Raw genomic sequence first — 9,766 nt, 5'->3', positions numbered from 1 at the left:
TGAAGAGATGTTAATATTTTATTGCTGTTAACAAAGCACAGGGGGCAAAAACAAAATAATCATTGTACAAAAACAGAATTTGAGCTTTCTTGTTTTTTTTTTGCAGAATGTATGTGTACAAATTGTTTGACCTTTAAAAATTCTAATGGTTGTTATTAGTTTGTGAGCAATTATTCTGCATAATATGGCACATCTTATCATCAGCTGTCCATTTGTTTCAGGAAGTAAGTATGAACTGTTGATTCTACTACTTATATAACTAATGTTCTTGTTTATAAATCCAGAGGGTAATACATACTCTATTCACATTGTCTCTGTATGCCTCTCTAACATGTTTTTCAGTGGGTAAGTAATTGTAAAATTTATGAAATAATTTTAAGCTAACTCAATTTTTTATATGAAACTATCATTTCTTAGTCGGTAAGTTGTTCTTCTATTGACTATTATCTTGTCTGGTAACTCATTGTTATTATATGCTTTGACTTATTTCAGAAAGTAAGCTTTCTTGCATTTTACTTTGCACACTTCTAAAACACATACTCTTGCCATTATTTTTTTAGGCAGTGGGTTGGCAGTTCTTTTACTCTGCACTCTTCTAAAGATACATGCTCTGGCTATTATTTTACAGAAAGTGAGTTGGCCTGGTTGTTTCTAATGTGCACTCTTCTGGTAACACTGGCCTGTCTTGTTTCAGAGGGTGAGTTGGCCTGGTTTTCAATGTGCACTCTTCTGGTGACACTGGCCTGTCTTCTTTTAGCTGGTGAGTTGGCCTGGTTTCTAATGTGCACTCTTCTGGTGACACTGGCCTGTTTTGTTTCAGAATGTGAGTTGGCCTGTTTTTTGATGTGCACTCTTCTGGTGACACTGGCCTGTCTTCTTTCAGAGGGTGAGTTGGCCTGGTTTTCAATGTGCACTCTTCTGGTGACACTGACCTGTCTTCTTTCAGAGGGTGAGTTGGCCTGGTTTTCAATGTGCACTCTTCTGGTGACACTGGCCTGTCTTCTTTCAGAGGGTGAGTTGGCCTGGTTTCTAATGTGCACTCTTCTGGTGACACAAATGTGGCCTGTCTTGTTTCAGAATGTGAGTTGGCCTGGTTTTCAATGTGCACTCTTCTGGTGACACTGGCCTGTCTTCTTTTAGCTGGTGAGTTGGCCTGGTTTCTTAATGTGCACTCTTCTGGTGACACTGGCCTGTTTTGTTTCAGAATGTGAGTTGGCCTGTTTTTTGATGTGCACTCTTCTGGTGACACTGGCCTGTCTTCTTTCAGAGGGTGAGTTGGCCTGGTTTTCAATGTGCACTCTTCTGGTGACACTGACCTGTCTTCTTTCAGAGGGTGAGTTGGCCTGGTTTTCGATGTGCACTCTTCTGGTAACACTGGCCTGTCTTCTTTCAGAGGGTGAGTTGGCCTGGTTTCTAATGTGCACTCTTCTGGTGACAACTGGCCTGTCTTGTTTCAGAATGTGAGTTGGCCTGTTTTTTGATGTGCACTCTTCTGGTGACACAAACTGTGCCTGTCTTCTTTCAGGATGTGAGTTGGCCTGTTTTTAATGTGCACTCTTCTGGTGACACAAACTGTGGCCTGTCTTGTTTCAGGAGGTGAGTTGGCCTGTTTTTTGATGTGCACTCTTCTGGTGACACTGGCCTGTCTTGTTTCAGTATGTGAGTTGGCCTGGTTTTTAATGTGCACTCTTCTGGTAACACAAACTGTGGCCTGTCTTGTTTCAGGAGGTGAGTTGGCCTGTTTTTTGATGTGCACTCTTCTGGTGACACTGGCCTGTCTTGTTTCAGAGGGTGAGTTGGCCTGGTTTTCAATGTGCACTCTTCTGGTGACACAAACTGTGGCCTGTCTTGTTTCAGGAGGTGAGTTGGCCTGGTTTCTAATGTGCACTCTTCTGGTGACACTGGCCTGTCTTGTTTCAGAGGGTGAGTTGGCCTGTTTTTTGATGTGCACTCTTCTGGTGACACTGGCCTGTCTTGTTTCAGTATGTGAGTTGGCCTGTTTTTTGATGTGCACTCTTCTGGTGATACTTGCCTGTCTTCTTTCAGTATGTGAGTTGGCCTGTTTTTTGATGTGCACTCTTCTGGTGACACAAACTGTGGCCTGTCTTGTTTCAGAGGGTGAGTTGGCCTGGTTTTTAATGTGCACTCTTCTGGTGACACAAACTGTGGCCTGTCTTGTTTCAGGAGGTGAGTTAGCCTGTTCTTTGATGTGCACTCTTCTGGTGACACTGGCCTGTCTTCTTTTAGAGGGTGAGTTGGCTGGTTTTCAATGTGCACTCTTCTGGTGACACTGGCCTGTTTTGTTTCAGAATGTGAGTTAGCCTGCTTTTTATTGTGACTAATTCTGATAACAATATTTTGGTGCTTACTCCTCAGGGGGTGAGCTGCCTTCCTCTTGGTCATGAGTTACTCTTGTCACACATTATCTTTCTTAGTATGTAAGTTGTTTGTTTTTCACTGTATATGTTTCGAGTAATCCATTGTTGACATTTCCTTTTCAGTCAGTGTGTTGTCTATATTCTTATTCCAATCAATTCCACTCACCCCTTTCTTGCACTCATTTCTTGCATTTATAGAAAGTATGTGGTCTCTTCTTTATATCTTGTAAGTTTTATTTGTTAGCCTTCATTTTTTAATCTACATGTATTCAATCATTGTTCTTTCTCAGGTAATTAATTCTCAATCAATAATTTTCAAGGAGGTCAGTAAAATTTCAGCACCAAATAGACCAATTTTATAACTTCTCAGCTTTCCTTTCTTCTAGACAGTAGGTTGCCTATTTACTATCATTTCTATCTCTTTGATATATGCTTTTTTTGACTCAGATTGTATGTTTTTACTTCCTGTTATACAAGAATGCTCATGTTTTGTAGCTTGTATGTCTTCAATCTGTTTCCAGCTTTCCACTTTCAACTCTTCCTTTTATTAGAAAGTATGAATTTATCTGCATTATTTCACTGGATCCCTTATTTTAGATATAGTGGGCAAGTCAACTCCTTTTTTTCATCTTAGAATCTTTCATCCTATTTTTAGAGGGTAAGCTTTCTTTCTTTCTTTCTTTCTTGCTTTCACTTCTCACCTGATATTCATCTTCAATGTGTAGAAGGAGATAACACTATCCAACTCCTAATAGGCTTGTTTTTGTGCAAAATGTCAAGTTTTGTATGTGTAGTTTTCTGCTCTATTCCTTCTTATTCACCATCTCCATTCCCCTTAGTGGTTGATACATCCTCTATACCTATGATTTCTCCAACATCTCTATAATTGAGTGATGTATACACTGCTGCTCAGTTTCAGTTTCTTCTTATTGAGGGGTAGGTGAAGTACTGGTTGCTGAGAATACCACCCTACAGCATTGTGGACTTGATAAAATCAAAATTCTCAATGGATTGTTCTGTACAACGGAAAGAAAGACCTCTCTTTAATGATAACCATGAATCAGTGTGTTGAAACAGAATAGAGTACAGCCTATCTTCTTGATAGATAGTCTATCAAAATGCTACTGGAAGTTGAACAACTGGTCAATGTGGGACAATTCCTTGCATTTTAACCTGTATGTGCACTAAATTTATAGTATTTCTATGCTTTTTCATTTTATGGTCATTTGCATAAATGATGGCAGTAGGGCAAAAATAGAAATGCATTATATCTATAACACACTCAGAAAAATTTGAGCATTTTCACTTCTTTCCTTTGTCTCATGCCCAACACTTGAAGGGAATCCAGCATAATTGCAACATCATGAACTTTCATGTGGCCAAAATCATAATTATCTAATACCTGACATAAGTAGAGAAGGTCAGTGAAAATGCAGACCTGGAGCTGAAAAATGGACAAACTTTGCTATTAGTATTCTAGATGTCAAGGTTACTTGAGAACACATTGTAAACACAACTCAGAGAAAAACTCACCATAGTTTTCACACAGACCCTATCCTGTTATACAATGGCTCAAAGGTGAGAATGTCGACAAGATCTGTTATAGTGCCTTTGTCAACTTACCTCAGTCCATACATTGATACCTTGTGCCATTTTCATCAACAATGAGTTTCATGTTGGAGACCTGAAGCAGGTAAGATAATTCCAAGTCAACACGATGAAATGAATGGCTGACAAAGCCCTGCAGGTGTGCAAGGGTACAGTGGGAGATAAAAGGGTTCTGACAGGCAGATTGGAATCAGATACTTGCTGCAAAGATGGATTGAAAGAAAATGCACACCAACTCAGAAGAATGTTGAAGTCTTATCCCAGCTTTAAGAAAAACAATCAGTTATTGATCATAATCCTCAAACACTTGAGTGAACCTCACCTTGAGGAGGCTAAGAATCTCCCATCAGGAGAGAACTCTAAGTGATGCACAAGTGTGTTGTGTTCAGCCAAATCTTGAGTAGCTTCTAGAGCTGCAAGCTTTGGTACCAATGTTGATATCCAGGATTTGAGAGCAGTGACAGACTCAATGATGGCCTTCTTCCTGTCATAAGGTCCAGGATAACCAGAAGATGTTGTCCTTCACCTGTATGGTTGAGCTGTGTCTCTCAAGGCAGATGTTAAGGCAGACAGGTGATTCTGCATCTTCATGTTTTGGAAGGCCTTTTGCCACAACTGCTTCCTGGGGCTAATTGGGGATGCTTCAGGTGAGGGGCTGTCTTTCTCTATGGGGGGGTTTAGGGGTGCAGATGGTGGTATGATGTGGGTGGGCTTCAGGGATTCTGTCAACTCTGGCAGGGAAATGCTAGACATCCCAAGTTTGATAGGGTTTGATGGCTCCAAGTGGGAGGGAAGATGATTAGGGCTGCTGTTGCTAGTAGTAGGCACACCATTAGCTTCCAAATTGTTGCCTTCGTTGTTTAATTTGCTCAAGGAGAAAATGTTCCTGAGCCATTTGTAGAGTGACAAGAGCACTGCCCAGGTCTTCTCAATGTTGTGACTCAGAAATTTAATGACCATTTGAATCCAGCCCACCACTGGGGTCTGCACAAACTGTTCTATGCTCTCAATAAGCACATCACTGAGCCATTTCTAGCCACGATGTCAAGTGAATGTCTAGTGTTCTGATGCAAACCATGCAGAGACAGCTGTGAGGCTGAATGAGGTAATGGTAGTAAGCACAGTTGCAAGAGTAGCTGTTATGAAGGACTGCAAAGCCATCAAATGTTGATTGAGAAGAGTTAAAATCAGTATAACAGTAATGCTTACCTGATGTGAAGCATAAGCAAAACAGCAGAGTCCAATGGAGAAACAGGCAGCTGACAGGACAAGGAACATGAGGGGAGATCATTTAATCCAAATCAAAACCCACCAGGGCACCTGATCCCCTGGTGAGCAGCTAACATGGGCCTGGCAAGCAACCAAAGATCTCATTCAGGCTGGGTGGCAAAATGGACTCACTACATTGCTTGTTTCCATGTGAGCCTCAGGAGGCTATTAACAGCTGTTGCAATGCTAAAGACCATTGATGCAAACCACATAGAGTGGACAGCATCAGAGACAGTGTTGTGTTCCAGCTGGTAAGAAAACTGCATAGTTATTAGTCATAGCAGTCACTGCCAAGAAGAAGGTGGCAACTGTTGACAAATTCAATAAACTGTTTGCGCCATGTTTCTGCACAAACCAAATAATTGGAACACCTGCATGGCATCTGTAATAGGTGTTCTGTGAGCTAGGGAAAGGGAGTGGGATTTCTAGACCAATGACAGGTGATCTGGTGGACACGGAGTTACAGGGATTACAATGGTGTGTGATCAAACATCAGTTACGGTCTAATCTCACAGTTACATAGTGGAGATTGTTGACGCTTCAGATATCCATTGCACAATCTCTGCACTTTCTCAGGAAATCCTCAAGAAAGTAGTAAGAGGGAGAGAGAGAGCAGATGATGTTCGTATGATTCCCGAACACCTCAAAGAGAGTATTCAGTGGCTTTACTAAACTCAAAGCACTTACTATACTTCAGGGGGAATGCGATATGATGTGATTCCTAACACAGAGTATACATATTGGTGGTTTGAAAGATAGAAAAAGGTAATGTTACATCCGTGTGACTAGAAGTATGTAATACGAGTTGAATCACATGCTTATGTGAGCGAGTGTCACACATGTAATGATAAAAGTAAAGTAAAAGTACGCCCATAGTGAATGCTCTCTGGAATTTGTGAAGTGGGGATTATCACTGGTAGGACATCCGTTACAAAGCCCCCCTAATTCCCACTTAAGGAATCGAAACATGCAGGGATGGAGATGTCGGCTATGCACTTCCCATGCCAAGGGTCAGGGAATGCCGTCAAAAGGTCATCCACCTTTGCAAAATGTGTTGAGTTGAGAACTGCAGGTGGTCGATGTGTGCCGTGGTTTGTACTGTGCAAATACGACTTCCAGCCTTTGTGTGTTAAAGGTTTCACTGTCCCACGTTCGAGTGCTTTGGCTATGTTATGGAAGATGAGATCACAGCCCTCCGTCCATTCCCCACTCCAGTGGTCGCAGAAGTCCTCCATGATCTCCATCATTGGGAAGAGCCACCTATGATGGTCGGAATTCTCTGCAGATACAAATCCATGAACAAGATTTTCTTCCTGCGCTGACATCTGATCGTGAAACAAGGGGTCGTCGAAGAATGGGTACGAGGTGACCATTCCCCTGTGATGCACAGTTACTTGGGTGGACGGTCCATCCATGAATCGTTGTACTAATGCTGAACCGCTGTAGCATTTTGCGATCCAAGCCGTTGGCCCCCCTAGGCTAATAAGCGCACGTGCGTGAGGGCGGTGAAGGATATCCACCAGCTTGCCCATGTACTGGTCTCGAAAAGCGGCACCACCATTGGAGTCCTTCAGATGCTCCTCTTGAAACCCTGCTTCATATGTCCTTCTCGTAAGCTCAGCTAAGTCTGGAGTCATGACAGGCCTGAATGACTTTAGGTCGCCAATCCTTGTGGCCATGGTGAAACACATGTTGCGAGCAATGGCGAGGTCTAGGAGGTGACGCACATGTGAAATTCCCTCATCTGTTATGGCCCAGTACTTTAATCGCGTCAGCATCTGAGTGTCAGGGAAGAGAATGATGCTCTCCTGGTAAAAGGTAGTGTTCCATTCTAGCCCAACAGGCGCCTCCCATACTGATCCAATGTATGTGATGATCGCCCCCGTTTCCACGAGGTTCTCTACAGTCTGCCAACGAAGGGATGGAGAAGTTCCTCTGCGAGACCTATAGCTGTGCGGTCCTGGAGACGCAGACCGATTCCTGGTGCCAGCATGGGAGCTTGAACAAGATGCTTGCTCCCTTGATGAATAGCTAGGGGTGGAATGTAATTCTGACTGGCTACCCCCATCTGACTGGTTACCCGCGTTAGCCATTTGGGTCAGCCATCAATGACTGACCAAGGAAGCGTTGGCCTGTCGTCATCCATGGTGATGGCGCGTATGGCTGTGAGGGAGCTGAGATGAGTTCCATGGAAAGCTGGAATGCCCGTCCCAGTCGTAAACTGCATTGTGTCCAGGCGCATGTTTCGACCTATGGAGTTCCCTAATCTCCAGAGAACCTTGTACCATGCTGATACTGCCTTCAACCTCCATCGACTCCGTCGGTTGCATTGAAGTGGCGAAGTTATCCAGGAGCTCCCAGCGGTGGAATAGAACTATAGTACTATCGATCTCATGACCCACACTGGAACCAAAGCGAACATAGTACTCTTCTGTGATGGGACCACCCTTGGAAGTCCATGACGTAGTACTTCCAATTGTCATCGAACTCAACATTTGGGTCAGGGTGTCCCTCACTACAGACTTCCTGGAAAAACTGATCAAATTTCCATATGACTTCCATTTGGTCGTCGAGACTGTTGAGTGACAGACAAGGGAGATCCTCTTGTGTTTCCATTCGTTGTTGAAGGAACACCCTTAGTACCATCGGCGACAGAACTGGGAAGTGTGGTGATGTGGTGAGTGCCAGGCTCCAGTGGTAAGCGAAGGGGACTCGGTGTTGAATGAAATTTGGAATGTTAATGTGACGCCAGTCTCGCTCTAGATTGACAAGAACTCCTCATTTTGTGGAATCAGTGCAACTGAATGCCTGTGAAGTAGGTGACAATATGCTGATCTAACTTGGCATCCCATCTTGAAATCGAGGCTGTCCACCAGGACAAGAATCCAAGATAGTCGACTGCAGTCCTCTTGGCCGTACATCCCACAGCTTGTAACTCCTCGTTAGAATTGAACACATGGAGGAGAAGGCCTAAGTCGTGGTAGGGAGGTCAGGCAGAGTCAGGAGGGAATGGATGATTGGTAGCGATTTCCTCAATACATCCTGATAAGTGCAAAAGGTCCTTGTCGATCAATTCGCACACTTCAGTTGGGATGATGAATACGCCAGTGGCAAGTTGTTCCCATGGTGTGGACATGTCGAAGTCAAAGAACCAGTTGACACCAGTTTTACTGATGACTAATTTATCAGCGCCCTCGGGTTTCAGAGGAATGTAGGGATGCCAACTAGCGTTGCAATCATACCAGTCAAGATCGAGTCCCCATTCCATATCTAAATACACACCTGTTGGCCCTTTCGACCTATGATCATGCCCTCTCTGATTCTTATACTCCATTGCCTTGATAGGTATTGCGGAAGTGGGAGTATTGAAGGCTACCCAGCCGGTCTGACCAATCGTCTGGAATTCGAGTGATGGAGTGTCGTCTGGCCCATCTGGGAATAAGAGATCCATGATTGTTCACCAAGGATGGAAATCCATCGATGGTGACTGACCTCACACAATGCCCTAGGCAGGATGTCCTTGCCTCAGGCTAGTTCCGAGAAAGGAGGGGCGAGGAGGGGAAAGGAAAGAAAGCAAGAAGAACAAGAGAAAAGGAACTAAAGGATAAAGGGAAAGATCAGAAAAGAAAAGAAAAAGAAAAAGAAATATCTAAAAATGAATATGGCCTACTGGTCTGGCTGGAATGTAGAAAATTAACTAATCATAAATACTACTGACCACGCTGAGGGCGCCAAACTCAACAGTACCAGCTGCGACTAACCCTCAGCCCTGGGGGAATTACAAACCGTGGGCCATCTTGTACCTGTTGAGCACAAGAGGTGCGTTTTTTAGAGAGATTGTAGGCTCCCAAGTGTCGAATTGGGGCCCATACCCTTCCCAACGCACTAGCCATTGCATGCCATGATGCTTTCGATGATGGCCAACTATGGCTTCCACGCTATATTCTTCTGTTGCAGGTTTGAGGCGCCTTGACTCCCTCATTCGCCAGCCCAGGCTGTAGTTTTTGACCATTTAACCCTGGATTAATCCAGGTGGCTGGTTTCCATATGGCCTGCATCTACCTGAAATCTCAAATGGCATATTCCTGTGGATCCTCATTACCTCTTGTAATAGGACCATAAATTGAATTTTAAAAAACCACCTAGAATAAAATATACCCCTAGAATAGGTTTTCTGCTCATAATATGGTTTTATAGCATCTACAGTTGAGTGCAAAAAGAATGAAGGTTGGTTCATTTTTCTGGTTCTTTCTAAGAATCTATTGTACCTCAAATGTATTTGTGTATTCTTTTACATTATGTAGGTGTGTTACACTTCCCTTGGTATGGACTAATTTCAGTGAAAGCTGGAGCCTTGAGAAGGTTTTTATTCTGGAGGCCATTTTTGGCATCTGAAAAAAAAAATATGCGCTAACTGGAGAGGTAGCCAGAACATACCTCTGGTCAACCTGAATGAGCCTATCAAAGAATTAGTCAAAAATAATGAGCAGTTAGGTCTGTAGAAGCTTTGG

The 9,766-nt window shown here is 43.4% G+C and overlaps 3 protein-coding genes across 3 annotated transcripts; 1 reads left to right on the top strand and 2 right to left on the bottom strand.

The window, feature by feature from the left end:
- Nucleotides 1-145: 145 nt before the first annotated feature.
- Nucleotides 146-3,566, top strand: LACBIDRAFT_331275 (uncharacterized protein; the record flags this gene model as incomplete). Its single annotated transcript, XM_001885637.1, has 46 exons — nt 146-162; nt 205-224; nt 285-316; nt 343-345; nt 418-420; nt 493-495; nt 561-563; nt 629-631; nt 695-697; nt 758-760; nt 821-823; nt 884-886; nt 947-949; nt 1,010-1,012; nt 1,078-1,080; nt 1,141-1,143; nt 1,205-1,207; nt 1,268-1,270; nt 1,331-1,333; nt 1,394-1,396; nt 1,458-1,460; nt 1,526-1,528; nt 1,594-1,596; nt 1,657-1,659; nt 1,726-1,728; nt 1,789-1,791; nt 1,858-1,860; nt 1,921-1,923; nt 1,984-1,986; nt 2,047-2,049; nt 2,116-2,118; nt 2,185-2,187; nt 2,248-2,250; nt 2,310-2,312; nt 2,377-2,379; nt 2,436-2,438; nt 2,502-2,504; nt 2,577-2,579; nt 2,669-2,701; nt 2,765-2,767; nt 2,826-2,828; nt 2,874-2,876; nt 3,034-3,036; nt 3,134-3,162; nt 3,298-3,314; nt 3,484-3,566. 46 exons carry the CDS (start codon nt 146-148, stop codon nt 3,564-3,566), a joined length of 348 nt encoding a protein of 115 aa, XP_001885672.1.
- A 656-nt stretch (nt 3,567-4,222) lies between these two features.
- Nucleotides 4,223-5,521, bottom strand: LACBIDRAFT_306920 (G-protein beta WD-40 repeat; the record flags this gene model as incomplete). Its single annotated transcript, XM_001885555.1, has 7 exons — nt 4,223-4,250; nt 4,309-4,506; nt 4,558-5,018; nt 5,109-5,135; nt 5,196-5,245; nt 5,299-5,336; nt 5,391-5,521. 7 exons carry the CDS (start codon nt 5,519-5,521, stop codon nt 4,223-4,225), a joined length of 933 nt encoding a protein of 310 aa, XP_001885590.1.
- Nucleotides 5,522-8,244: 2,723 nt separating this feature from the next.
- Nucleotides 8,245-8,706, bottom strand: LACBIDRAFT_331273 (uncharacterized protein; the record flags this gene model as incomplete). Its single annotated transcript, XM_001885554.1, has 2 exons — nt 8,245-8,525; nt 8,646-8,706. 2 exons carry the CDS (start codon nt 8,704-8,706, stop codon nt 8,245-8,247), a joined length of 342 nt encoding a protein of 113 aa, XP_001885589.1.
- Nucleotides 8,707-9,766: the final 1,060 nt, after the last annotated feature.

The sequence above is a fragment of the Laccaria bicolor genome, genomic scaffold (assembly GCF_000143565.1).
Source record: "Laccaria bicolor S238N-H82 LACBIscaffold_32 genomic scaffold, whole genome shotgun sequence".
NCBI lineage: Eukaryota > Fungi > Basidiomycota > Agaricomycetes > Agaricales > Hydnangiaceae > Laccaria > Laccaria bicolor.
Note: the sequence above shows the minus strand (reverse complement) of the source record. Positions and strands in the feature narration are given on the sequence as shown.